The sequence below is a fragment of the Microtus ochrogaster genome, chromosome 4 (assembly GCF_000317375.1).
Source record: "Microtus ochrogaster isolate Prairie Vole_2 chromosome 4, MicOch1.0, whole genome shotgun sequence".
In the NCBI taxonomy this organism is placed as follows: Eukaryota; Metazoa; Chordata; class Mammalia; order Rodentia; family Cricetidae; genus Microtus; species Microtus ochrogaster.
This window is the reverse complement of record NC_022011.1, coordinates 14281894-14309808: the sequence shown is the minus strand read 5'-3', so window position 1 is coordinate 14309808 and position 27915 is coordinate 14281894. Positions and strand designations below refer to the sequence as shown.

Below are 27915 nucleotides of genomic sequence, written 5' to 3'. Positions count from 1 at the left end.
CAGGAGAGGGAAACCCACATTTTGACGGGCAAATTTCCCAGGACTAATATTAGCAGAGCATTAAAGATTTTCCTTAAGGCACCATGTGAGTCGAAAGCTAATGCTTCTGTGGGCCATGACCCCTAGGTGACTTTGACTGAAAGTAGCTGTGACCCAAGGAAGCACTGTGAGAAGAGCCCAGCCCCCACCCTCCACATCCCCCAGATGCTCCTCGGCTTCCCTTTCCCAGGCCTGATCCTCTGTCAGCTGCCCCTCTCCAAGCAAGTCTGGTGGGAAGATAGGCACTGCGAGGAGGCCCCTGCTCCACACTATCTCTCTGGAGGTGCCAGGGAGTCTGGGGGAGCCAGGGCTCTGCTCTGTGTCTGGAAATAGCAGCTGCCAGTGGGGGCCTGGCTTCTAGCTCCTAGGGGTCAAAGGGCAGCATTCCCAGTCTTTCCTCGGGCCCATTTCCTGTTTGAGAGAGGAAGAAGAAAGATCCCTGGCAGGAGAGGGTCCTTTCCTGTTGGGCTGGATCCTGGGGACAGCTTTCCGGGGGTGTGTGAGGTAGGGTGGGGATGGGGGTACAGCTGCCTTTTTTCCCCTTCACCTGGGAGCCCAGGAGGAGACCTGGAACTTCTGACATCCCACCAACACCATCAATTAGGCCTGGTGAGGACAAAGACTCAGGCTTTGAGCTCTGACTCCCAGCTGGGGTCCCTCGGCAGCCTCATTCCTTCCTTGGTCCCGGGGGCTCACAGCACCTCTGAATCCCAGCAGTGTGGCCTCCAGGGACCTTCCTGACCAGATCACACAGAGATAAAGTGTTTTCTGCAGCTCTCCACTCTTAACACTCTTAACCCAGGGGAGTGCAGAGAGCTTGGCCAGCTGCACAGTTTGGTTTGAGTGGATGCTCAGCTGGGCACCCGTGGCATCGGGCCAGTCCTGTTCCACCCTGGATGTTCTAGGCCACCTGGATTTGCAGGTCCTCATCCTCGTCGAGGTCACTGGCTCCATCTCCGGCTTCCTCAGTGCCAAATCGGGTACTACGGATCTTCCCAAAAAGGGGGGCGTTTTGCTGCTGCCTTCGGAGCCTGAGGGGTGGGAGTGACAGGTCAGAGCAGGAGTCACAGAGCATCTGTGCTGGTAGTGGCTCCACCCTTCCCAGCTACAATGCACTCAGATGGGGGGACTGCTATTGCCACCCCAATTTATGCACAAGGACAGAGGCACAAAGAAGTTAAATGACTTGCCTAAAGTCACTCAGACAGGAGATAGTGGGGTTGTCCTCTGAGCTGCAGTGCCAGCTCTCGTGTAGATGGCAGACTCAGAGGTGACCGGGATGGGGTTGGTCCCTCATAGGGATCCAAGAGACCAAGGAATAGGGTGTGGGGCGCACTACGCTCCTAGTGTCTGCTCAGCCCTAGTTCCTCACGGTACAATTTCCAAACGCAAAATGTGCTAGACAAACTTCATCCATACGATGAGGAGGAGGAGGTGGAGGAAACACACTGCCCCCAACAAGGCAGTTGCTCCGAGCATCTTACTGGAAGGCATGAATTATTAACGAGGCAGGGAGGGGCGAGAGTGCGGCTCCATTACTGCACAGTGATTTAGTGCGCTGTCCCGGAACATTAAAGCAAGAAAAGTTACAAACTAAAATGAGGCAGCAATCCTGGGTGGCCCTGCCCACCCCCGACAGAGGTGCTGGGGAGGCTGAGCAGAGCCAGGCTGCCATTTTGGGAGTTTATGGCTCCCTAGGAATGTGGCTGAGACTTCTAGAAAGCCCCAGGCTGTGAGTGACCTGTTGGGGTGTGTATGTACAGGGCTGGACCATGTGGAGCTGGGCATGCAATAAGCCCAGATCAGTGCCTGGGCCCTATATAAATTTCAGGTGTCACTCCAGGCTATGGGGAAACCGAGACTCCGATTATGCCACATAATCGTGAGGCCTGGCTCCAAAACTTCTCCCAAGCACAAGTTCTCGGCACACCGTAGCACTAGGTAGATGCTCAATAAACCCATTGCTAACCATCAGGAGATTCCACTAGGCCACCCACTATTGGGCAGTCACAAAGGGCTTTCCTTTGTCTTCTAGTTCTGAGGGGGAAGGATCGAGCCCCTTTGTTGCCTCACAGTAGGTTCTTGACACAATTTCTATCTAGCCCACGCATAAGTCCCCTTCCAGGAGAGGCAATGAGAGTGGCCAATCAGTGCCAAGAGCGACTCAGTATTTGTTGGTCCAGATGCTCTCCCCCCAATCCTCATGCAGCCCAGGCTAACCTCCAATTCCCTATGTAGCTGAGGATGACCGCCAATGTCTCTATCTTGAGTGCTGGCATCACACCCGTGGAAGCCCAGGTTAAGTTTATGTGGCGCTGGGAATCAAACCCAGATGTAGAATATTTGCAGCAACATCCCCCCTCAGTCAGGTGCAAATGACACCACAGCCTCCGTTGGCGCGGGTGCTTTTTAAAGATTCAATAAGCCCTCTTCACTTCCACAGTGACTGGTCTCCATTTTACAGTGGGGGGAGCTGACCCATGAGGGTTCAGTGTCCTAAGATCACCCAGTGTTTCCCCTACCCAAGAATGCTGGTTGCAGGACCTGGGTTGCAGGACCACAGGTAAGAAGGCGGGTATGGGTGTGGCCACACTAGCCACATGCTTTGGAGCTTCTTAGCTCTGATTCTGGAGGGCTCTGCCTGAAGTGCTTTGACACGTCCAGGTGGTCCTAGAAGTGAAGTATACGAAGGAGGCAGGATTTCGAGTGTTGGGACAGGGCATGGGGACAGGAAAGGGCACGGTGTGCCAGGTGGGTGGATCTAAGCACTTCTCCACTTCCTCGAGGGCCGACAGTTCCTGCTATAGCTGAGGGACTTGGCCTGTCACTCTCTGTCATTCCCTGCCCTTCAACCTTTCATATTCCTGCTGACCCTGGGGTCACTCATCCCTAAGACCCCAGCGCATGCTGCTTCCTGCCAAGGACTCCCAGTATCACTGGCCCTGCCCAGAGCCCGGCTTCCTTGGCAGCTGGCTCATAGCCCAGCCTCCTTGGCAGCCCTCCACGAACTCACACCACCGGCTGGCCCACCCGAGGGAGACAATTCCAGAGCCTACAGATGGGCTGTCTTCCTGCAGCCACTCCCCACCAGCTTCCTGGCCCTGGCCCTTCCTGTTCAGAGAGGACAGGATTCAGGCCCCAGGAGCTCTTCCTTCTTGGTCTTCCCCTTTGGCTTTCTTGAGAGTTCTGGCCCTTGCCCTGTGCACTAGGGTCTTCCCCGCCTTGCAAAGCACCCCTGCCCACCTGGACTGTAGGTGTTCCAGCTGCACCTGCAGGTTCTCGCTCTGCTCTGTCTGCTCGTCCAGGGACCGCTGCAGCTTCCGTGCCTGGTTGTGGGCCTCATCCAGCTGGGTCAAGCAGGACAGAGAACAGGAGGATCAGCTTGGGCAGAGGCTGCCTGGCTGCTCAGTCACGTCCCCTGTTCTCTGTGCCCAGTTTCCAGCTCTTGTTCCTGAGGATCCCTAGGACCACTTCCATTCTGTTTTCCATCACTGTCGGCTGCCTGCCTCCAAATCTACCCAGCATGCATCAGTCTAACCAGCACCTATTCAACTGCCCAGCCACACAGGCCCTCCCCCCACTCACCTGCTTCTCATCAGATGCCTTTCATGCCCTGTCCATTCACCGAGCCAGTCATCAATCTGTTTGTATACCCATCATCACCCAGCAGCCACCTGTTCCTCTAGCTCATCCATCCGTCCATCTAATCCTCCTGCCTTCCACCTAACCATCCACACCGCCATTCACCTCACCCACTATCCTTCCCTCCACCTGACGTCACCCGCTCCCCGCCTTAGGTGCCAGGCCCCCGTATACAGCAGCACAGGTGGGCATGCGTCCCACTCCTCTCAGGGCTGCCCGTACTTGCCTCATCCTCAGCCTGGGCCAGCTCTTTCTTGAGCTCCTCCACCCGCAGCCGCAGCTTCTTTACCTCCGTCTCGTGCTGCTCCACACGCCGGTTGGCATGTGCCAGCTCTGCCACCTTCTCCTGGAACTGTTTTTTGAGCTTGCCATGCATATGCTTCAGATCTGCCAGCTCCTGCAGGGGTGGGAAGGCTCAGGTCACATGCCCACTAGGGGGGGGCCCGGGGGTCAGTCAGGTGGGGGGGGGGGCTGGCGTCTCCTCTACAGGAATGTCACACTTTAAAGCTCAGTGATCAACTGGGGGCTGGCAGTGCCATCTAGTGAGGTCAGAAGGCTGGGTGGGTGACTCAGTGGCTCCACTTGGATGTATAACTGTAGTGAGCCAGGAAGGTGTCCAGTGGGCTCGGAAGCTTCAGGTCAGGGTCTGGGGAAGCAGCGAGATCTACAGTCTTGGTGACAAGCCTATGTTAAACTTCTAAGTCTGGGATGAGCCAGACTGTGGAGTAACTATGTGGCATGGGAAGAGAGCTGAGGTCAGAGTGGGACAGCCAGGAAGAGAGATGGCCACCCCGCTCTGGGGTGTCTCATTCCCATCTACAGAAGGAGGGGCATTCAGCCCTGTCTTTACTACACCAGCTCCAGCAGGGTCTGGTTGTCTGTCACCCCTTGCAGCCTTGGGAAATGCAGTGGCTCCCACCCTCTGTCACCACCTTCCACCTAGCAGTTGCCCACCCCTCTCTGCTTACTGCTCTCACAACACAGCCCACAGTTCCTGCTTCCTCTACCTGGGCCCCCTTGTCACACCCGTCCAGTCAGGAGTCCCCATTTCTTTCGTGACTCCCCAGTTCTCGCTCTACCCTCGGAAAGTCAGTTCACTACCAGTTACCTCCTGTTTCTCCTGGAGACCTCAGCTCAAGCTCATGGCTCCACCCCCACCCCCCGAAGTCTTTAGGAATAGGCCTAACCACATATGATGAGAGCAATATGTCCTTCTAAGCCACCAGATTCATGGAGCAGGTAGACACACCTGTCTGTCCACTGCTGTCACTATCAGACAGCAGGTGTTCAGTCCATGTAGCCACCATAATTACCAGTGGCTTGATCTTATAGTAGTTGTTTAATAAATGCAATTATAGGTTGAATATCTTATCTAAAGTGCCTAGGCTCAAATATATTTCAGTTTTCGTTGAATTTTCTCTGTAGGCAAGGATGACTCTGAACTTCTGATCTTCCTGCCTCTACCTCCTGGATACTGGGACAATATCACACTACATTACATGGAGCTGCGGATGAGACCCAGGGCTCTGTGCATGCTTGGCAAATACTCTACCAAACTTTATCTTCAACCTAGATTCCAGAATTTTTGGACTTTTGGGGTATTCACATATATATCATGAGATCTCTTGGGGACAGGACCTGGGTCTAAACATAGAATCCATTAGTTTCGTGAATGTCATTAGGGCCTGATTGCAATTTTCCGTAGCATTTTTATTGCCCTCACATTTTGACTGGGACCTACCACACCTAAGTGTGAACTTTTCTGCTCTTTTGAGGCATCCTGTTGATGCCCAAAGTTGGGGGTGTCTGGTTTGGGGACCAAGGAGGCTCAGCCTGTACTGCAGTTATCCGCATGCAGGGCATACAATAAATGTGTTAATTAGCTGGATGGGGGTCCTGGGCATCACCCTCAGCCCCACCTTGTTCTTCTCGAAGAGAGCGGCCTGGCTGGCTCTCAGGTCACAGTCTAGAGCACTGGCATTCTGCCGCCGTCTGCGGGCCAGGGCCTCCTCCAGGTCTCCAACCTGTGCACGCAGCTTCTTGTTCTCCCTCTCTAGGCCCAGCTTCTCCGTCTCCAGCCTCTCTCTGCGGCCCCACTCGGCTGCATTTTCTGCCTGAAGCCTTTCCATCTACAACAGCGAGGGATGCAGTGAGACTCCTGGGGGACGGGGTGGAGAGACAGGCTAGATGTAGCCCCCCCCTCCCATCCTGCAGCCAAAAATGGCACCAGGAAGCAGATCCAGCTGCAGCAGCTATAATTATGCTGGGCTTTTTTTTTCATCATGTTCAGGATGTGGGGGCGCTTCTGGGTTTTGTTTGGGAAAGGGGGTGCCTCCTGCAGGCTAGGCCCCTAGAGTGTGGCTGGCCCCTCACAGCACAGCACAGGCTTCTGTCTGTTTTCCACAGATTGCTCAATAGGTCCCCTGAACCCCTTAGTCCCAGGCACTGCCCCTCCCTCCTGCCAGCCACTCACCTCACCCCTCAGCTCAGCCATCTTGCGATCCATGCTAGAGCGTGCGCCCAGCTCATCCTCTAGGTCTTCAGACATGCGGCCCAACTCATCCTGGTGTGTCTCCTTGAGGATGCTGAGCTGCAAAGACATCGCCCAGCCTGGTCATGAGGACCACCAGGATAGAGCCCAGAGGCAATGCTGGATGAAGGTGAGTACCAGCCAGGGTGATGGGGGCCCCAGGGGACCAGAGCAGACTGAATCTGGCGACTCGGTATTTCAGATGTCTGTCCCCTCCTACCTCATCACAGTCTGGCCTTTTGGTACCTGCACATGACTTGGTCAGCTCACTCTCCATCATGGGGATTAAGAGTGAACTTTAACAAAGTCAATTCAACCCTACACACACACACACACACACACACACACACACACACACACACACACACACACCCCAAAGCCCCTCTGAGCGTTTTCTCAGTCCCTTTAGATAGACCGCCAACTCCTGTGTTCTCACAAAGACATACAACATCACGTTCCTGTGTGCTCCTCCCATCCACCTGGCCTCGTCCCACTGCCCACGACTGCAAGCCTAGGGAACTTGCTTGCCTTCCCCATGGCTCTCAACGTACACTGGTGGCTCTAAACACCAGTGTGCATGTGTAGACATAAGAACCGCTGTGGGCACTTCTCCAAGCTCTGCTTCCCACAAGCACACAGTGAGCCTCTACAACAATGCTGTGGAAGGAAGCCAGGCACAAGAGAATTTCTCTGCTTGACTGTACATTGGTGCTCCATTTGTGTCCTTCTGCAACTATACTTGGTAGTCTGAATAGTGTGGGGCCAGGTTCCTGGACCCCAAAAGAAGAAAGGAGAGTCAAGTAGGCAGGGAGGGGCCTGGGACTCTTTTAGGAGTTTGAAGAGATTCCCAGGGAAGACCAGGTCTGGACAATTTTCCTATGCAATTCTCTGCTCTTTGACCTCTGTGATCCCAGATGATCCGGCAAGGCTTTCCCAGGATGGCTGCGCCCCCTGGTGGCCATACCCAATCTGTACAAGAGGCAAACGTGGCAGCCAACTTCCCAAACTCAAGGGCCCCACTGCTAAGAATAGGAAGGTGAGGACACAGCTCCTTTGACCACAAGGAGCTTCAATTTCACTTGACATACATTCACTTGACATACATACATTTGACACCTCCATTCTGGCCACAAACCCTCTGAAATCCTACCTCTGACACGATTCTCCACCCACACGAGCCTTCTCTGTGTCCAGCAGATACACTGGTGTCTGCCTATTTCAGGACTGCTGCTGTGAGCACCCAGATCCCCTATCTTCTCACAATGAGAAGCCCCTTTAGGTCTTGGTCTCACTCCAAATAGCGTCTTGTAGGGAGTGGAGCAAGGATGTTGAGACAGGGGCTCACTCTGTCTCAAATTGGCCTTGAACTCAAGGCAATCCTCCTGTCTCAGTGTCCCACATGGTAGGATTACAAGTGTGACTTGCAACTCCTGGCTCAGATGTCATCTTATAGAGACCCTCCTCGGCCTCTTCATGCCATCTCCTTCATGTTATTTTCCCCCCACCCAAGACAGGGTTTCTCTGTGTAGCCCTGACTGTCCTGGAACACAGAGATCCTCCTGCTTCTGCGTTCAAGTGCTGGCATTAAAGGCATGCACCACCACTGCCTGGCTCCTCATGCTGTTTTGGTGCCTTCTCAACACACACAGACCTCAGCTGCTAGGCTACCAGCATCTCCCTGCCTGCTCTGGTACTGGTACTCAGAACCATGGCCAAGTGAAGAGATTCCTCCCTAACCTGTCCCCAAGACTAGAACTCTCCAGCATGCAGCTGCCACCACCAGGAGGCCCCCTCCCTCCCAATAGCCTCCAGCCTTACTTGCTTGAGCATCTCCTGCTTGGTCTTGCTTAGCTCCTCGTATTTGATCTTCCACTGGCTAAGCTCCCCCTCCAGCTTCTCGATGCTTCTGCTCAGGGCCAGTTTGTCCCTGGGGAGGGGAACAGGCAAGCACACGGACTTTATTAGACTCCTTTTGTTTTGACTTCATATTTCAGGGGGTGTATTAGCTTGATTTGGTTGTTGTTTAAATGGTAGACTGTATTCTCCTACATTCTGCAGCTAGAAGTTGAAGATGAGGTGTGGGCAGGGGAGGCAGTCGGGAAGACACCGCTATTTCGTCTCCTCCCCAGCTTCTGCTGGTTACTGGTCCCTTTGGCTTTCCTTAGCCAAAGATACAATGATACCCACAGAGGCATTATTCTGACTATCATCACAGGGCATGCTTTCTTCCTTCCTCCCTTCCCTCCCCCGACCCATGGAACCCCAGGCCTGGTGAGCACTCTACCACTGAGCTGGTTCCCTCTTCCCAAGCCCTTATTTTGATTTTTTTTTTTTCGAGACAGGGTTTCTCTGTGGCTTTGGAGCCTGTCCTGGAACTAGCTCTGTAGACCAGGCTGGTCTCGAACTCACAGAGAGCCGCCTGCCTCTGCCTCCCGAGTGCTGGGATTAAAGGCGTGCGCCACCATCGCCCGGCTTATTTTGATTTTTTTCAAAAGTAAAATCATATGTGTGAACCAAGTATATAATCTATACACTTATTTCCTGGTCATCATGGCTGCAGAATATTCATGAGCATCCGATCATAACCTCTAGGTGCTGTCATCCAAGTTACTGATGAGCTACACATTCTAAATCCACTGGTCAGCTAAGTGCTCTGTTCATCCACCCACTCTCCTACTCCTCCAGTCTCTCTTGGTTCCTTCTCTCTGCAGATGGCTCCCTTTCCTCTCCCCTCACCCCTTCCTCTAGCCGGCCTCTGAACCTGACTGAGCCAGGACTCCGTGCCATAACCTACTCCTTGTCCATCCACTTCTGATTCTCAAATTCCTGGCTTTCAAGGTCACCTGTTCATTGAGGACCCCTGCCTTTTACCTTTAGCCCAGATTTGCTGGGGCCTCCAGACCCATCCATCTACTCACAAATTGCTACCTTCCTGTGCCAAACAAAACTCCTCTAAAACCGACTTCCCAATTTCCTTCCCCATTCCTGCTTTCCTTGAGCCCGCTACCCTCTCTGTCACCAGAAGTTTGAGGTCACCAGAGACTACACAGCAAGCTCAAGGTCAGCTGGGGTTCATGTACTGAGGCTCTACTTTATAAACAAAGGATGAGAGATGGAGAGATGGTTTGGAGGTAAAAGTACTTGCTGGTCTTATGGAGGACCCAGGTTTGGTTCCCAGCATCCCAAATGGAAGTTTACAACCATGTATAATTCCAGTTCCAGGGGATCTAATACCCTATCTTGGTACCCATGGGCACCAGACAGTCACATGGTACACATACATACAAATCACTCACACACATAATTTGTTTTTTGAGACAGGGTTCCCTGTGTAACTAACTGCCCTGGATGTCCTAAAATTTACTCTGTAGACCAGGCTGGTCACCAACTCACAGAGATCTCCCTGCCTCTGTCTCTCTGGTGTTGGTATTAAAGGTGTGTGCCACCGCCACCACCACCCAGCAAAGAAGGAACACATAATTTTTTTAAAAAATCTTGATTAAAAAATGAAACAGACACAGTAGTAGTGGATTCACTCACTACTCTAAAATCTTAGATTATGGAGCTGGAGATTTAGCTCAATGGTAGAGTGCTTGCCTCCCAAGTCCAAAGCTCTCTGGCTGGGTTCTTTTCTCATGTGGCAGGGGCTGGGGAGGGGGATGGGGCAGGGATTGGGCATGGGCGGGGGTGGGGGTGGGGAATGACAAAAAGACCAAACAAAACAAGAACAACAAAAACAGAAACCCAAGCAACCCCAAAAACCAAAAACCCCCAAACCACCCCAAGGTAACTAAAATCCGAGCTTGTGCTCAGTAGATTTCATGTAATCGCTTGGGATCCCAGGGTGCCCAGCCCCAGGCCCCACCTTCCCCTCAGGACTCACTCTCGTTCCTTGAGCAGCACCTTCTGAGATTCGTCCAGCCGCAGCCGCAGGGCAGTCAGCTTGGAGGCATCCTCTTGTGTACTGGCTGTGTCCTCCCAGGGCAGGCGGTTGCGATCCTGGCGGCCTGAGCTAGCCCGAGAGCCCCCAGCCGCCACACTGCAGGTATCCCAGCAGCCCTCAGACTCCTCTGCTCTGCTCTTCAGCAGGCTCTCTACCAGGTCCAGCTCCTGTGGGGACCAAGGTAGGGACTGCACCTGGCCCAGGGCCTTGCCCTGGCCACCATCCTCATGGCCATCTCTGGCCCTGCTCTGGAAGGACCTTGCTAAGTAAGTGACCTGGGACAGGTGACACAGGACCTCTGGGCCCTGGTTTCTTTTGCTGCTTACTTCCTTCTCCTTCTGTGGGCCTCTTCCTTCACATCTTGGAAGTACACTGCCAGCCCCCAGAATTTCCTATATCCTGGGAGGGCTCCCTGTCGCCCCAAGTATGCAATCATTGGGTGAACTAGTTGGAACAGATGCTGAAGTGGGGATTTCTACTAGGGCTTAGGATTCCAATTCAGGGGCAAACATGGTCACAGGGAGATTGGTGGCTCCAAGGACTTCTGAAGGACTGACCTCAGGTCGTCCTGGCGGGGCACTCTGGTTGCCACCTGGGACAGATGGAAATACCAGAAAGGAGGATCACAGAATAGAGTGCCTGGGCTGGTGTGCAAACACACACTGCAGACCTGAGGCTCCCTACACTGTCCCTAGAGACTCAGGGGCTGTGAGGACAACCAAACCATAAGAGGGCAAGAAGAGGATGAGGTCCTGGCAGCTAGGTTAGAGAATGTCTTCAAATACCAGGCCACAGGGAGAGGGCTAGGCCAGAGAGGAGGGTGTCAGCTAAGAGTCTCTGCTAGGATCCGGTCTCCCGGGGACCAAAGCCCATGCCTTGCCTGTGTGGCCTGCCCTGGTACCATTATCCTGTCCCAGCCATACTACGTGTTACCACTCACTATCAGGAGCAAAGCCAGCAGCTGGAGAAGCAACACAGACCTTGCTTGGTTCTGCATCTTCCTGTCTCAGGGACTGCTGTAGTGACTAAGGAGATAATGCATCTATAGGCATGAAGTTAAGGGTATAGACACCACTATTCCCCAGGCTCAGCAGGCCATGACCACCAACTACCTACTATGGATTCTGGCACTTCCCACAGCTGATGTGAATGCCTCCTATCAGTCTGGGCTTAACTTCTTTGGGGAAAGCTTTTCTCATGCCCCTCCCAAAGGCCTGGCTCAGGACCAGAGAGCCAGCTCTACTTCTAATCTAAGCCAAGTCCATGGATCTCTCCTGTGCTTGGTTTGGAAGATTCTTTGATTTTGATGACATCTAAGGTGTGGGGGGTGGGGGTGGGGGGGCAGACCGCCAGAACTTGGAGCTCTCCAAAGCAAGATGACCTTTACCTGCCCTCTCCACTACCACCACGTGGGGCTGACGGACTCCCCACTGGAAACCAGATCCTTACTAGTTCTTTTTCATTGCTCCCTCCCACCTGTGCCCCTGTGCAAGGCTAGCCCAAATGCCAGCCTTCTTCTAAGCCGTGTAGTTGGGCGCACCTGGCTAACAGGCGGCCTCTCCGCCCCGATGTCGCGCACAGGTTCATTCTCGCGCTCAGGCTCCGGGCCATCGTGTGTCTTGTCCACTGCACCACATGCTCCCCGCAGCCGGGCCAGCTCGCGGCCGCGCGCCTCGCACTCGCCCTGAGCCTCCTGGAGCTCGCGGCGCGCGCCCGCCAACTCCTTGGTGAGCGTGTCCAGGCGCTGGCGCAGTTGGCGCACCTCCTCGCGCGCACGGTTGCGCTCGGCGCGCACCTTGCTCCACTTCTCGCGCCAGTTCGCCGTGCAGTCGGACCACCAGCGCATCGTTTTCTCCATTTGCACGGCTCGTGCGCGCGCCTCCTCCAGCTCCCGCAGCCGCAGCTCCTCGCGGCTCTCCCAGTCGCCGTCAGCCAGCAAGGCGGGCGCGGGCAGGGGTAGCGCGGGTGGCGGCCCCGGTGATGGCGTGCCGCTGGGCGGCGTGGGTGGCAGCGAGTCGGCAGGGCCCACGCGATCGGGGGAAGGGCTGCCCAGGATGGTAAGCAGGCTGCTCTTGGACAGCTGCGGGGATTCCGCCAGTCGCGGGCTCGGGCCGTGGCTCATAGTGAGGCTGGGCGGGCCTTGGGTGCGAACTCGTTAAGGATGATGCGGGACAAGAGACCTACGTGATACCACTGTGTGTGATGGACGTCGCGACTCAGCGGCGACCCACTGCTCCCTAGGATACCCGTCTCGGACGCCTCTTCAGACCTGAGAGAGAACACAACCATTATTGGGCTGTGACCCCCCACTGACAGTCACCCAATCAGCCAGCCCTGTGCAGGCTCAGGGGAAGAAGTGGGCAGTACCGGCAGAAGCAGGAGGAGGGAGGTGTGTTCCAGGGCAGCCCCAAGGAGGCTACCCTTCAGCCACTTTCTCCCTGGCTCCAATTCCCTTCATCCCTTCAAGGTGGTTGATCCGAACCCTTGATTTGTTGTCTGAGCTTCATGTAAGCCACTGGGCCTTTCTGGGCTTCTGCTTCTCCTCTATGGGGGCAGGGCTCAGGGTAAAGAAACCCAGGATACCTTCATCAGAGTGCGCTTCAGGTTCACCTGGAGCCTTGCTTAACAATTAGCAGGTCATGGCCCGGAGTGTTTGGCAGGTATACAGCAGAGACTACATTTCAGGAGTTCATGTTTGGGGCTTGGGAATATTCAAGTAACCTCTGGGCAGGTCCAAGTCTCTGTCTCCCCAGCCCCTCCATGGGACGCCATTAACAAGCCCTCTCCTACTGAGCTATGGCCCCAAGCCTGTGTCACCCTCATTCCTTAAGGTTCCATACATATCTCAACCCCAAAGGCACTGTATGGACAGTCACCAGACAGCCACAAGGACCCAGGCTCTCGTTCCTGACAGGCTGTGTACCCTTCCTTTCTGACTCAGTGTCTTGGCCTGTGTGATGAGTTGGTAGCTTTGGCGCCCACAAGCATCTAGACGTTTCTGCACACACAGACACATCTGTGAACATACGAGCAACCCCAGCCACACAAAACAGGGATAAGTGACACATACAGTCAGAGGCAGACCTACGGGCACACAGCCATACACATAGATACAGATACAAATGTATACATATACCAGCACGCTAATGGACCCCCAAAAATACACTCTTAAGGGAAATCTCAACACACACTCCTTCCCCGTTTTCCTGGCCCAGTTCCACTAGAACAGCCCTAAGAGAAACAATACGAGCATCTGCAGGGGAGAGGAGAGGAGGGAGTTGGCAGGAAGCCCAAGCACAGTGTTGAAGTTCGGTCTTCCCACAACCCTACAGTAGAAGTGTGGCAGTGGGGGCTGCTGCCACATCCACGGCCTAGAAGCTGCCAGGCCTGGCATAGGGCTCTGCTTGGCTGAGAGAGGACTCCAACTGGCTCCTTCCAGAAATTCTAAGCCCCTGGCACAGGAGCAGGGCAGACATCATCCAGGCCCTTAATGGCTTCCAGGCTGGGGCCTCCAAAGTCAGCCCTGGCCTCTGGGGTGCATGGTGGGGGGAAGGTAGAAACGGTGGGGCAGGGAGGCTGTGAACACCTTCTGCCTTTCTCCTCAGGCCCAGAACAGGTATGCACATGCATGGGGGAAGAGGTGGAGCACACCCACCCAACCCCCACAAGCACACCTGTGCAGACCCCTGTGCAGCTGGCCTCTGCCTAGCAACACTTCCCCACCCCACCCCCTACTCCCATAACAGCCTTGGAAACACTCAAGGAGCTGTGGAAACCCAGGTACACAGAGGCCCTGCTCATGCCTCATGCTATAGATAGGCAGGCAGGGCCCAGCTGCCTGTCACTTGCCTCTCCCTCCCCAGGGTCGGTGCCTTTTTCCTGTGGTGACATTAAGGGGGGTGGCTCCTGATTACCTTCTGCTGCCACTGCACTCCGAGGAGCAGCTCAGGGTGGGGGCAGCGCCCACAGGCTCAGAGAGTGCCTGTCTACATCCCTTCCAAAGCCAGCCAGCCCACGCTTCCAACCTGGATGCCATTAGGAAATGTCCTGATATGCCCTGTCCCATCCTGCAGCCATACCTGGCCAAAGACCCCTTCTATCACTGCCTGCCACTCCGTAGGGACATCAGTGCCACTTACAACTTGGTATTTGCCTCAAGTTGGCTAGTGGGATGGAAGATGTGGAGCTGTATTATATGGCCTTGCATCTGAGCCGAGCAGCAGAGCTAAGCAGGTCCTGGAGCTCCTGAACCCCAGCCATAACTCAGTCCCTGCCTGCTCCAGGAAGCAAGGACACTTTGACTGGACACTCATTGCAGGCCACAGGTTCAGCGCTCTCCATGGAGAGTGGCCACTGTCTTCTTTTCGTTCAGACTCATTGGGAACCTCTCTCCCTCTTCTTGTCTATATCTGCAAACTCCCACATATCCCTCAGGACCCATCTGCATCACTTCCTCGTCTTTCCTAATCTCTGGGTATTTCATGCCAGTTTTCCTGAACCCCAACTGCCTTGTTTTGGGGAATGAACATACTGTGACGCTCTCAAAGGCTTCTTGGTCTTGTTGGCTATCTGAACAGAGCTGAGCCGGGAAGGATGCTAAGTGAATGTTTCCTGAGCTCAGGGAAGACGGACAAAGCTCCTATTAAGGGATCAGACAGTTTGGGAGAGTTGTATCATCCCATAAATCAGAAGTCGGTTTTCGGCCCATTGCTAATACAAGTAGGTGCCTAAGCCCATCCGTGGTCAAGGTCAGAGTCACACATCTGAGCTCTTGCCCGAGGAAGTCTCTTTAATTGGGGGGAGCAGGGACATACTCAACTTTGTATTCTGTCCTCAGTGTTTGGTTGGTTCTCTCAGTACCCGTGGAGAAGAATGAGCAACACCAAGACCTGGACGGGGGCCAGCTGACGGGCTGGGGTACCCAGGGACCTCTCCACAACTCAGACTCCTCCCACGTCCTCCTGGAATCTTTCAGGTGGACTCTGGGCTAAGCCCAGGGCCACAGGCCTAGCTGTGGGTAGGGATCAGAGCCCAGTAGGAAACCACAGGGGGACTGCCTGATTGGATAAGTGCAGGGCCCAAGGCTGGTCAGCCCACAGATTGTCGGATATTGAGAGAGCCCAGCATACAGTTGCTGGACCTCCTGGAGAGAAACGGAGGAGTGGGAGAGAGGGGGGGAGAGCTAGGTCTCCATGCTGGAACAGAGCCCAGGTAGCACAATATTGAACTAAAGAGTCACAAAAAATATCCTAAGTCACAAATTCCAACATTTCCCTTACAGCAGGATCAACAGAGGCCTAGATGGACAGTTACTTGCCTGCCACAGCACAGCATCCTAGTAGTAAACGGAGGAGGAAAAGTGGAATTGGATGCCTCTGAGGCTGGGTCATGACTACCTGAGGAGCACCACCTCCCTGGGAGCACCTACTGGGGGGATCTTCAGACATGAGGCCCACCAAACAAATGCTGCTTGGATAAGGGAAAGTGAAAGCCTTCGTGGGCACCGACTCCAGCCCCAGGACTCAGCAACTCTTGGGATGGCACAGTCGTGTACAACAGACGTTAATCCTAGCTTCGCTATCGATATGCCGTGTGGAACGTGCAGGTCCCTGGTCTCTGGGCCTGTTTCCTTATGTATAGAATCGAGAGGCACCAACATGATTCTTAAGACCTCCAGCAGGTATGCAGACTCCGCGCCAATAAGAACCAATCCAACTCCCACAAAAGCTCAGGGCCGAATAAGGGACATATCTCACTTACACAGACTGAAGCTGCGGGATGGGGAAGAGGCATGCAGACTTCACCCCGGCACTGCCTGGGCAGTGGGCTGCTGAGGCCCCTCCCTTCTCTTAGCCCCGAGCCCTTGCTCCACCTGTCCCCATTACTTCCCGAAGTTAGTTTTCTGCTTACCAGGGCCCTGTGTAGCCTCAGTCCCTACTTGGTCGCCCCTTAGCGGGCCACTAGCCCCGCTCCCCCTAAAGGCTGGCGCTCCCCCTAACGGCTGGCGGGGGTGCTGGGGTCCGGTCCTGCAAGGCAGGTCCCACCCACCCCACCGCGCAGCTTCCATTGGCAGTGCCGAGGGTCTGAGAGTGAAACCGGGCTCTGATTGGCCAGTGCCACCCGTCCGTCCGGCACTCGCCATGGTGACCACGTTGGGTCCCCCGAGAGAGTTCCACATTCCGCCCCCGCCCGCCGCCCCTCCCGGCCCGGCCGGCATTCCACGGGCGCCCCCTCCCCCACTGTCCGGCCTCGGGACCTGGCCCCCGCCGGGGCGGGTGTGGGTTGGGGGATCCCCAAGAGGGGACTAGAAAGTTGGGCTCAGAGTTTGGGGTTCGTCGGGCCCCGCCCCGGCTCCTGTCCCGGCAGCAAAGCTCGTCCCGCGCGTGAGAGGCTCCGGGCCGCAGCAAATCCCCGGCCGCCGTGACCTCCCGCCCCACGATCCCCTCTCACCTCGGGTCCCGGACGTCCGAGATGCCGCGCAGGGTGGAGAGGGCGCGGGGCTGGCTGCAGCGGCCGTCGGGAGGGCCGGGGGAGGGCCGCCGAATCTCCTCCTCCCGCCGGGGGAGGGGAAGGGGAGCGGGCGGGGGCCCCGTGTGGGGCGCGGCCTGCGGCGGGCTGGGGCCAGGCCGCGGGACCCCCGCTGGCTCACCCAAGCGTGGGATCTTTCACGCATCTTCCACGACGTCGGCTTTCCCGCCAACCAGGGACAGGAGTGGGCACCACGGGCCCACGTGGAGCGTCACCAAGTCCTCACTTTGGTTAACTGCATTCTTCCCAGTGCCAGCGTTGTCATCGACTGGACCTGGGCCAAAGAGTCCATGTCCTCAACGGGCCTCAATTTCCCTTATTTGTACAACCAGAGTGACCTCAGGCCTATAATGGAGCGTGATGGGGACCTACTCACACTGTGGAGTTTTTCCCTCTGTGCGATGTTGCCTGGCAGAGCCCTCCTACCCCCTGTGCACAGCCCTTGGGGTCGCTACCTCTCTCCTGGGGGGTAGAGTGTCTGTAGCCTTGTCAAGAGAAGAGGAAGATCAGGCTGTGTCTCTCCACCACATCCTGGTGCGAGGTCTTTCTGTCTTACATAGAGGACCAAAAGTCACAGAAATGTCCGAGCAGCTAGGCCACATTGATGATTGTCTGAAAAAGATAAAGACTGTGAAGATAAAGGAGTCATACATTTTGATTAAGAATGTTTCAATTCAGGGGCTGGAGAGATGGCTCAGTGGTTAAGAGCACCGGCTGCTCTTCCAGAGGTTCTGAGTTCAATTCCCAGCAACTACATGTTGGCTCACAACCATCTGTAATGAGATCTGGCGCCCTCCTCTGGCATGCAGGCATACATGGAGGCAGACTGTTGTGTACAAAATAAATAAATCTTTAAAAAAAAAAGAATGTTTCAATTTAAAGACAAGGTCTTCTGAGTAAATTGGGAGCATGGGAACCTTGGGAGAGGGTTGAAGGAGGGGGAGGGACAGGGAGGAGAGCAGAGAAAAATGTAGAGCTCACTAAAAATCAATAAAATAAAAAAAATATATTGGGTATTTAATAAAATGTGCTGTTAACGCTTAAAGAATGTTTCAATTCTTATTGTGGTCATGTGCTTAATAGTTTGTGAAGAACGAATCAAGTATGAGTGTTAAAGACGGTTTTTCTTAGGAAGTTGGGCAGGAGCAGCCTTCCTAGCTGATTAGCTGTAAGATTTTTTTTCCCCCAAAACCATCAAGGCTAGCCAGGTATGGTGGTGCACACCTTTAATCCCAACACTTGGGAACTTTAATCCCAGCATCTGTGAGTTCGAGGCCAGCCTGTGCTACCTACATAGTGAGTTACAAGACAGCCAGGACTATTGTAGAGAAACCCTATCTTACAAAACAGACAAGGGCTGCCTCAGAAACAAGGATCACTTTGAATCCTTCCCCCCCCCCCGCCCCAAGAGCGCCATGTGTGTATCTGGTGCTCTTGGAGATCAGAAGATGGGGTCAGATCCCCTGAAATGAGTTACAGATAGTTGTTGTGAGCTACCAGGAGGGTGCTGGGAACCAAACTGGGGCCCTCTGAAACAGCATCACGTGTTCTTAACCTCTGAGCCAGCTCCTCAGCATCTTCTGAGAGTTCAGTACTTGTTTTTGAAGGCAGTCACTTCCCCCATAGACCACTCTGTGGTCTTCTGCTCCCTTTTCTGCTTCGCCTCCACCGACTTCGTGAAATCCCACAGATTTTTGCAAGTTCTGTAGTTTCACTTGTCACTTGCTGTGTGGGTAGTGTGTGGCGGATGCTCGACAGCTGCTGTAATCTGCGGGAGACGTGTTTGGGTGGGAATGCTTGTGTTTAGCGTCAACAGATTACCAGCCTGCAGACCCGGGGGGTGGGTGGGGGGCTGCCCTCTGCTTCCCGTCCAGGTGCAACTTGGGAGAGCCACACCTTGAAAACTCAAGGCAAAGATGTCTTCCTTTTAGAGTGGGGAAAATGAAAAGTCAGATTGGCTTTTGGCTCAGATAGGATCTCACAGCAGTGAGCTGTCCCTTTGAGACAGGATGTCCCAGCGGTGACTGCCCTGAATCAAGAGCTCTTTCCCTGGTGTTTGGAGGTGGTAAATGGTGGAAGGCTGATGGTGTATTTCATCACAACTGAGCCCTCTCTCTTTGGAGAAGAAGTGCTGAATACCGCCCTGGGGTGTGTGTGTGTGTGTGTGTGTGTGTGTGTGTGTGTGTGTGTGTGTGTGTTTTGCATAGGGTGTGGTGTGAGGGGAGCCACTCATGAAAAGCCATAGGCTGGACAGCCCCCACCAGTTACCTAGCTGCACAGCTATCCTGTATACTGGGTGTCATGTCACAGTGAACCCAGTGAATATCAGAAACAATGGTTGGCTTAGGTTCACCCTGGAAGTCACAGAGCCCATATCTCTCAGTTTGGTCACTGTCACTTCTCCAGGCATCTCTGGTGAAATACTAATCTGATTTTAGCCTCCCCCACCAAGGGGACAGGACATGGGGTTCTGTCTTTTGGACTCAAGATGCTGGAGACTGATAATGGCCTGTATTATTTCTTCTATACCCCTGCTGTTATATCTTTGCCATTGACTTTTTTTGAGTCATTTTACTTTTTAGAATGTAAGTATATTATAAGGAAATGCTTCATATTATTAGAGTAAATAAAAGATCCGTGTATAAGTTGCTATAAATAGAAGAAAATCCATTAAAATGAATAGCATTCAAACAAAAGAATACTCTTAAAATTTAGCTAGAAAGCTGTGTGTGGTGGCATATGCCCGGAACTAGCTCTTGTAGATCAGGCTGGCCTCGAACTCCCAGAGATCCACCTGCCTCTGCCTCCCGAGTGCTGGAATTAAAGGCATGCGCCACCACCGGCCCACCTATGGCATATGCCTTTAATCCCAACACTCAGGAGGTAGAAGCAGACAAGTCTCTGAGTTCAAGACCAGCCCAGTCTACATAGTAAGTTTCAAGCCAGCCAAAGGTTACATAGTAAGTCCCTATCTCAACAAAATGAAATAAATAAAATTTAGCTAGAAACGTTCTCTTTGTCCAAAAAGATTGTTTGTTCACGCGTGTGCACTGGCGGTGTTAACAGCAGTCAGGAAGCAGCAGGAAACCCTGACCATCATAGGTGAATGGGTAGAAAAACTGTGCCTATACACAGTGAAGTATTATTAAACATCTTAAAAGGATAGTTTTTCCAAAGGTTATATAGCCCAGGCTGGCTTCGAACCTTTGATTTTACTGCCTATTCCCCCGAGGGCAGGAAACAGGCTCCTGTAGTTCACTTTGGCCTTAGTCTTGGTACACAGCTAATGACGACCTTGAATTCCTGGTCCTCCTGCCTTGGCCTCCCAAATGCTGGGATCACAGGCACATGCCATCAGCTCCATCTGGAAGGACATTTAGTTTAACATGACTGACTCTCGATAGTGGGCACTGTGGAGTCAGCCAGTCAGAGAAGGACACACCCACTGGGAGATCCTGGTTATAAGAGCCTTACAGTTGTTGCACTTACAGAGACACATTAGAGTGTTTCAGCCGGGTGTGGTGTTGGCATACCTTTAATCCCAGCACTCAGGAGGCAGAGGCAGGTTGATCACTATGAGTTCGAGGCCAGCCTGATCCACAGAGCGAGTTCCAGGACAGCTAAACTGTTACACAGAGATACCCTGTCTCTAATTAATTAATTAATTAATTTTAAAAAAAGAAAAGAGCACTCGGGAGGCAGAGGCAGGCGGATCTCTGTGAGTTCGAGACCAGCCTGGTCTACAAGAGCTAGTTCCAGGACAGGCTCCAAAACCACAGAGAAACCCTGTCTCAAAAACAAAAGAAAAAAAAGAAAGAAAGAAAAAAAGAAAAGAAAGAAAGAGTGATCGCCAGACCTTTGGGTCTGGTGAAAGGGGCATTGTCTTTGGGAAAACCAAAAAGGCTTGGGGATAGACAATGGTGTTGGCTGCACAACAGTGTATTACTTCATGTTGTAGAACTCTATAGCTATAAATGGATAAAATAGCAAATTTTGTCATATATATGCATATAGTACCACAGTTAAACTTTTAAATTAAGATTTCTTTCTTTCTTTTTTTTCTTTTTTTCTTTTTTTGAGAGACCAGTGCTCATTCACTCTGTGGCTGAGTCTGGCTTTGAACTGAAGGCCTCCTGTGGCGCCCTCCTGAGTGCTGGAGTTACAGGTATGTGCCCACCACCAAGCTCAGCTCAGAGATCTTGCTTTCTGTGTTTAATAAAAGAGTGAAAAATATGGGGTGGGGGAGGGACTATATGTCTGGGTTAGAAAACCTAAAACCTAAACCCCAGCAGGCACAGAGGTAGTCCCAGATACTCCAGAAGGCTGACTGGAGCCCAGAACTCCTGGGCTGTGGTGTGCTATGGAGATTGGGTGTCCCCACCAAGCGCTGCCTCAATATGGCTACTGCCAGGTTGCTTTAGGAAGGGGAACTGACCCAAATCAGGAGGAACACAGCAGGTCAGAACGTCTGTGCTCATCAGAAAGAGGCTAAAGACATTTTGTCTCTGATTGGAGGCTTCTGATCACCACCAAGAGTGGGGGAGATTTGGAATGCAAATGACTCAGTCATGGTGTTAATCACCTGTTCTCATGTCCAGTCAGGCTCACGGTCCTTCACAGATCCCCCATGGGGGGAGGCCCTTGTCAAGGGATGGCGAAGACCTCGTGCCCCTCTGAGGAAGGCACCGATTTGTCTCTTCATGCTGCAGACTCCACAATGGTTTGGGGGAAGGGGGAGTGTCACAGCTGGTGCAGAGCAGACATGGCTGAATGTGGCTGGCATGGACAGAGCTAGGCAGGAGCTGGAGAGCAGATCAAGAAGGCAATAGGGAGCCGTTCCTGGCGTCTGAACACGAGAGTGTCTGAAGGTGAGCTCTAACGTGTCGTATGCAAGGGTAACAAGCATCCCAAGCTGAGGCAAGAACAGTGAGGTAGGAAACAGAGGGACTATGGAGACCTGGGATCAGAGCTCTATCTATGCCTTCAGGGCAACTGCTTACTGGGGAGCAGGAAGGAGTTGGCCGTTCAGTTCTGTCTTGGAGGCAGCCAGAGAGACCGCTGATATGAAAGGCCAGTAGATGAATGTCTGGTTATAATGGCCAAAAACCAAAACAAAACAAAAAGCTAAAGCAAGGGGACAAGGGAGCTAGGGGTGTGGTTCAGTGTGCAGATACTTGCCCTGTGTGCACAAGGCCCTGAGGCTGAGGCCAAGTACCACAAAAGACAATAACAAGGCAAAAAAACAAAAAACAAAAAAAACAAAAAAAAAACCCAACATCCAAACAGGGTAAATGCTTATCTAAGTCACCCAGTGGGAGTGTGGCCAAGGAGTTGAGACACAGTTGTAGCAGGGTTCCTGCAAAACCTTTGATGGCATCTGGGGAGGGGGGCGGTGCCCCTTTTTCCCTCTGAGCCCACTGCACCCACTGTGAGCTGTGCTGTGAGCTGGTTTGGGTGGCAGAGAGGAGGGACACTGTGCTGGTACCTCTCTGCTTTCTCCCTTTGGCTGGATCTCTATCCTCCCCTCCATACCCAGAAGTAGAAGGCCTGTTGTTAGGTCATGGTTTCCCCAGGGATTTGGATAGACTGGGCAAGGGACAGCATCTCTACTCCCCATCCCTGAATCACTTCCTCATCTCTTTAGGGCTCTGTAGAGAGCGAGGCTGGTGTTATAGGGTAGGATTGTGAGAGTTCTGGCTAACGGAGAGGCTGGTCAGCTTCGCTTCCCCTGCTGCTCTGGCCATACTTTCTGAGCTCTGCCCTGGGCTACCTGGAGCTGGGTCTTTATCCTCTCTAGGCGATCATCTCAGCACCTGTAACACTTGTCGGTCTTATTGTTGATATGTCCCCACCCCGAGATATTACTACCAGCACCTCCATCTTACAGAGGGGATATTGAAGCTCAGTCAGTTTAAAGACATTACCCCCACTCTCCTAGCTCATGGGAGGCTTGGAACTTGAACCCAGCATTTCCCAGCCTTAGATCTCTGGATCGATCCCACCGGTTGTCATGCAGTCATAGGCCATTTCCCCCTTTCTGTAAATGGGGAAACTGAGACTCAGGGAGGAGCCATAGCTTGCCCAAGGTTGCAGAGCTGCCAGCCAGCATCTCGAACCCTCCACGTTACCACGCTGTCCTTCCCGGCACATCTTTTGGAGTTCCAGCCCACCCCTACCCCACTCCCCTCCCAGGAAGTATGGGAGGGGCCCCAGAGTGAGCTCAAGAAGACCTTGGTTTGGCCAACAGCTCAGAGGAAACAGAGGCTGCTACCATGAAAGGAGAAGTGAGGCATGAGCATAGGGCGAAGTGAGACCAGAGAAGCGAGGGGACAAGGAGCTGAGGTGAACAGAGAAGCCACAGCTCTCTGCTCCCCCAACTTCCTTTTCTCCCTGCAGACGCTGGAAGGCTGAATCAAGACAGCTGTGAGGACCTGACAGCAGCAGCTGCCACAGGTTAGTCCCCTAGACCCCTCCACCCTCCCACCGGTTGTTCCCATCCGCAGATCCCACGAGCCCCTTCCCAGGTGTACAGGCCTCAGGACATCACAGGCGTCTTGAGCTAGGGATCTGCCTCCTTCTAATTCTAAAGAAACCCTTGCTTTCAGAAGTAGCTGCTGGAGTCAAGGCATGGCTGCTTTGGGGCCTAGCTTTCTGGGACCCCAGTTTCTCACCTATAAAGCCCTGTAATGTGAGTCTTAGGTGACAGAGTGTGGACCGTTAGATGCTCTGCTTCTGTGTCCGGCGAATGGGAACTGGTGAAGTTCCTGAGCAGCCTGGACACAGTGTCTCAGAGAAAGTCGACTCCCTGGTGTTTTGCTGTGGCTTTCCTTGCCCAGCTGTGGCACCAGCTCATAGTGGCATCTCTGTGGGCTGTGGTTTGCTGACCCACACTGGCATATTTCTCACCCAGGCCAGAGGCAGCTAGAGGAAGCCAGAATCAGGGTCCCTTCCTGTGGTTGGCAGGGGTGTGAGGGAGCATGTATATAGGAACATTGTGCTGGGCGTGCCCTGGTGCTGCTGGTGGGGTGCATGATCTGTGATCTGTTCTGGGGAGGAAACAGGGGCTCCCAAGCCTCAGGCACAGATGCCTTCCTGCCCAAGGCCTTTAGTTAGAGAACCAGACCTAAGGCAGGGCCTGATTCCCACAAATAAGGATTCTGGAAGGGGTTATTTGAGTTCTTCCGGGGAAGTAGGTCGCTTTGGCCACATTTTACACATGAGAAACTTGGAGGGTCATTGAGGCCAAGTTCCTTTTTTTTTTTTTTTTTTTTTTTTTTGGTTTTTTTGAGACATGATTTCTCTATAGTTTTGGAGCCTGTCCTAGAACTAGCTCTTGTAGACTAGGCTGGTCTCGAACTCACAAAGAGCTGCCTGCCTCTGCCTCCTGCGTGCTGGGATTAAAGGTATGTGCCACCACTGCCTGGCTGAGCCCAAGTTCTTAACCCAGTGTCACACAGCCTGGGCACTGGATAGTGGAGCTGTTTGTTTATTAAATCCAGAGCTTTCTAAGATCTTTCTTTTGTTCACAGATATCTTAATCTCCCCGTTGACCTAAAATAAGTCTTGTCTACTTCCACTTGACTCTCCAGCCACCTTTGGGAAGCTGATGCTGGCTTTAGAGTCTGGAGCCCAGGTTTGGGTCCTAGCTTAGGTACCAGGCTGCCACTGAACCCTAAGCAAACCTTTTGCTTTCATGGCGTATGTTGTCTTGCAGTCTCTTGGAACCATCTGGAAAGTCAGGACATGGATTTCTGTTTCTCAGGGGGCTTCAAGTGATGAGTTACAGGGTTGGAAACCTGATGGCTGAGGGGACAGGGTGGTGGTGCATGGGGTCCTGCTCAGCAGGGCCAGGAAAGGTACCTGGAGGTTACAGTAAAGGTAGTGGTTTACCCTGGGAGTGAGGTAGAAACCACAACTTCTGTCTGTTTGGGAGGGAGGACTTCTGCTCTGGCCTTGATTTTTATACACGGAGTCAGGCTGCTCCTCTCTCTGTGTCTGCTTGGGAGTGGTATAGCTAAGGCCTGGATACCAAGCCTCAGGGCCCAGCCCCTCAAGGTCGAATACTTCTGCCCACTGGGTTTCAGTTTCTCCGCTAATAGTTCTGTCAGCTGAGGTCTTCTGCACTACCAGGTCCTGGCTGTCTCAATGGAAACAGCTCATGTTGTCCCTTCCAGAGCCTCCTCAGTCTTCCCAAAGCTTGCCCCGCATCCCTTCTCTTAGATCTCAAGAAGGTAAGTGAATCATGTCATCTAGCAACCTAGCTCAATTCCTCTCTTAAAACTGGCTGATATATTAATATAGTATTAGGGAAAACTGCGGGCTAGGAATGCAGCTCAGTTTGTAGAGTGCTTTGCCTAACATTTTACTAAGCCTAGATTTGATTCCCCGCACCACAAAAACCCAGGTTTAGGGGTGCATGCCGGTGATCTCAGAACTTGGGAAGTGGAGGCAGGTGGATACTAGGATGGTGACCAGCCTCGGCTACAAAGTGAGTTTGAGGCTAGCTATGCAGTGTGTGACCCTGCCTCAAAACAAATCAAAAGATTAAAAATGATGCTTCTACATCACAAAATAAAAGACCATGTGATGTTAAAAAAAATAAATATCAGACTAGAAACTATTTGTGTTTATGTAATAGACAGGGGCTGATTTTCCTGTTACAGAAACTTCTTATAAAGCAATAGGTACATTGTACCCCGGTGTGCAAATGGTGAACCTGCACATGTTGGGGTGACACACACACACAGTGACAACTCTTTTTTGTTTCTGGCAGCACTGGGGATGGGACCCAGGGCCTGGTTGTGCTCAGCAAGTGCTCTACCACTGAACAACTCCCTAGCCTGGATGCTTGTTTGTAAAGGCAAAAGACTAGAACCGGCCAGAGCGTTTAGAATCCCTGCCCCGTTCAATGTTAGTCACAGAGGGCTGTGAGCTAAATCCTGACTCATCCCTAAGATAGCATTAGCACTTGCAGTTGGAGAGGTGGCTTCCCTGGATACAGCTGTAGCAGACTGTCCCAGATGTGTTTTCAAGAGAAAGAGCAGAAGGCAGACTAGTACGGCCCAGGCGCCACTTTGCATCGTTGATGGCAGAAGTCTTATCTGTCTACATTTGTTTAAAGAAACATCAGAAGCTAGCTTGAGCAGACTCCAAGAAAGGGAGTCTCCCGCAGGCCACAGAGTAGCTGCTGGACTTGCAGAATGGAGGACTGTTTTGTGTTTTACAGCTTTTTGTGGTTGTTTCTTAACTTGCTGTTTATATTTGAAAGATGGAAATGTCTAAGCTGTCCAGATTACTACAGAGACGTGCAAGTGTAGCATATGGGTAAGTCTGAGGAGCCCAGACGAAGGAGGCAGAGAAGTGATGTCGTTCCTACACAGAGGTACACCTTCCACTTTTGCACATGTAAGAAAGGCAGCTTGCTTTTGCAAGGATGGAATTACATTGTTTTACAACCTCAAAATCTTTTTATATGTATGGATGTTTTGCCTGCATACATGACTATGCACTACTGCGAGCCTGGTGTCTAGGGAGGTCAGAAGAGGGTGTGGGATCCCTTGGGACCAGAGTTACAGGTGCTCGTGAGCTGCCATGTGTCCTCTGGAACAGCAGCCAGCACTCTTAACTGCTTGAACTGCCTCTCCAGGATCCGGTGTTTACAACCGTAAAGCATTATTTTTCTCCTTTAGTGCTGAAGATTCCCAGGGCTTTGTGTGTACTAGGAAAGTGCTCCGCCATGGAGCCACACCTTGGCCCCGGGGTGTGTCACTTTCAGAATCTCTTTCACTCAAAATGCTCTGTTGTGCATTTTTAACTTTCAAAAGAAATAATTTAATTCATTGTACTCTCTCAACACTGATCATCGAACCTAAGCCCTATGGTTGCTAAGCAGTTACCACTGAGCTACGTCTCTGGTTTTCCCTTTTTAACTGTTAATTTTGGGAAAAGTTACAAATCCACAGGTGCTTGCAAAAAAAAATTATGCAGAAAAATTCTGTGTGTTCTTCACCCAGTTTTGTCCTATAGGGATACCTATAGTGTAATCTCTAGCTCAAGAAATTCACATTAGTGTGGTTCTCGGAGATCACCAGCTCAGTATGTGTTTGCTTCACACCAGTACAGCATGGGTGGGATCAAGTTCTATGCAGTTTATCAAATGTAAACTCCTGGAGCAGTCAACAAACACAGTGACAGCACAAACTGCTCCATCCCCACGTGGGTCCTCGCATTCCCCCTTCCTAGACGCACAGGAGCCCTCCCTTGCCCGTGGCAACCACTGATCTCATCTGTGTCTCTGTAATTATCATTTCAAGCATGTTCTGCTAGTCACATCACAAGTCTTAACATTTTGAGATTTTTTTTCGTATACTCAGTTGAATTCCTTTGAGATATATCTAAGTATATAGTTTCTTGGGGTTTTTTTTTTGTTTGTTTGTTTCGTTTTGTTTTGTCTTTGACTGATACAGGACTCACTAGGTAGACCAGGCTGTCCCAGAACTCACAAAGATTCACCTACTTCTGCTTCAAGTGATGGGATTAATGGCATGTGCCACCATACCTGGCCAGTATATAGATTTTTAAAGAAATACATTTCTCTGAATTGCTGAGTTTTTGTGGTACTGCTGTGTTACAGTTGTACGTCGTGTGTTTGAGTGGGATGCACACATGCTATTGAAATGTCCATGTCAAAGGACAATGCCATGGATTTTGTTCTCTCCAACCTATACTTGGGTTGCAGGCACTGAATTCATGTCACCAGGCTTTTGTGGCAAGTGCCCTTACCCACTGAGCCATCTTGCTGGAGCCTATTATTTTTATGAAAGATTTTCATTTGTTTCTGTGTGTAAGAGTTTGCCTTTGCATGCACACAGAGGCCAAAAAAGATGGGGGGCATCCTGCATCCTCTTTAACTGTTCCTCTTAGGCAGAGCCTCTTGAACCTGACGTTTATGCCTCGGTTAGGCTGGAAACCAGCAAATCCCAGACATCTCCCTGCCTCTCTCCACTTGGCACTGGGGTACAGGTGCTTGTGGGGAACAGTGGCTTGTTACATGGGAGCTGGGAGCTGGATCCCAGGCCTCATGATTGTAGGGCAAACAATCTTAACTGTGCAGCCATTTTTCTATCTGCAAGCTAACTCCTTCCTTCCTTCCTTCCTTCCTTCCTTCCTTCCTTCCTTCCTTCCTTCCTTCCTTCCTTCCGTTCTTCCTTCCTCTCTCCTTTCCTCCTTCCTT

General features: G+C 52.4%; 1 protein-coding gene across 1 annotated transcript; it reads right to left on the bottom strand.

Annotated features, from left to right (window-relative positions):
* Nucleotides 1-649: 649 nt before the first annotated feature.
* Ccdc102a (coiled-coil domain containing 102A) lies at nucleotides 650-16657 on the bottom strand. The gene is made up of 9 exons (XM_005345586.2): nucleotides 16605-16657; nucleotides 11695-12423; nucleotides 10095-10321; nucleotides 8030-8138; nucleotides 6155-6271; nucleotides 5601-5810; nucleotides 3908-4078; nucleotides 3283-3386; nucleotides 650-1070 (listed from the first exon to the last, which is right to left on the bottom strand). The coding sequence occupies exons 2-9, from the start codon at nucleotides 12274-12276 to the stop codon at nucleotides 941-943; spliced, it is 1650 nt and encodes a 549-aa protein (XP_005345643.1). The 5' UTR covers nucleotides 12277-12423; nucleotides 16605-16657; the 3' UTR covers nucleotides 650-940.
* Between the last annotated feature and the right edge of the window lie 11258 nt (nucleotides 16658-27915).

Excerpts from the sequence above, each read along its gene's own strand:
- Ccdc102a (XM_005345586.2), bottom strand. The coding sequence starts at position 12,276 with ATGAGCCACGGCCCGAGCCCGCGACTGGCGGAATCCCCGCAGCTGTCC. Across the intron at positions 8,139-10,094 it reads GTGCTGCTCAAGGAACGAGA|GGACAAACTGGCCCTGAGCA; the intron begins GTGAGTCCTGAG and ends TCCCCTCCCCAG. Across the intron at positions 6,272-8,029 it reads AGCAGGAGATGCTCAAGCAA|CTCAGCATCCTCAAGGAGAC; the intron begins GTAAGGCTGGAG and ends ATGTCTTTGCAG.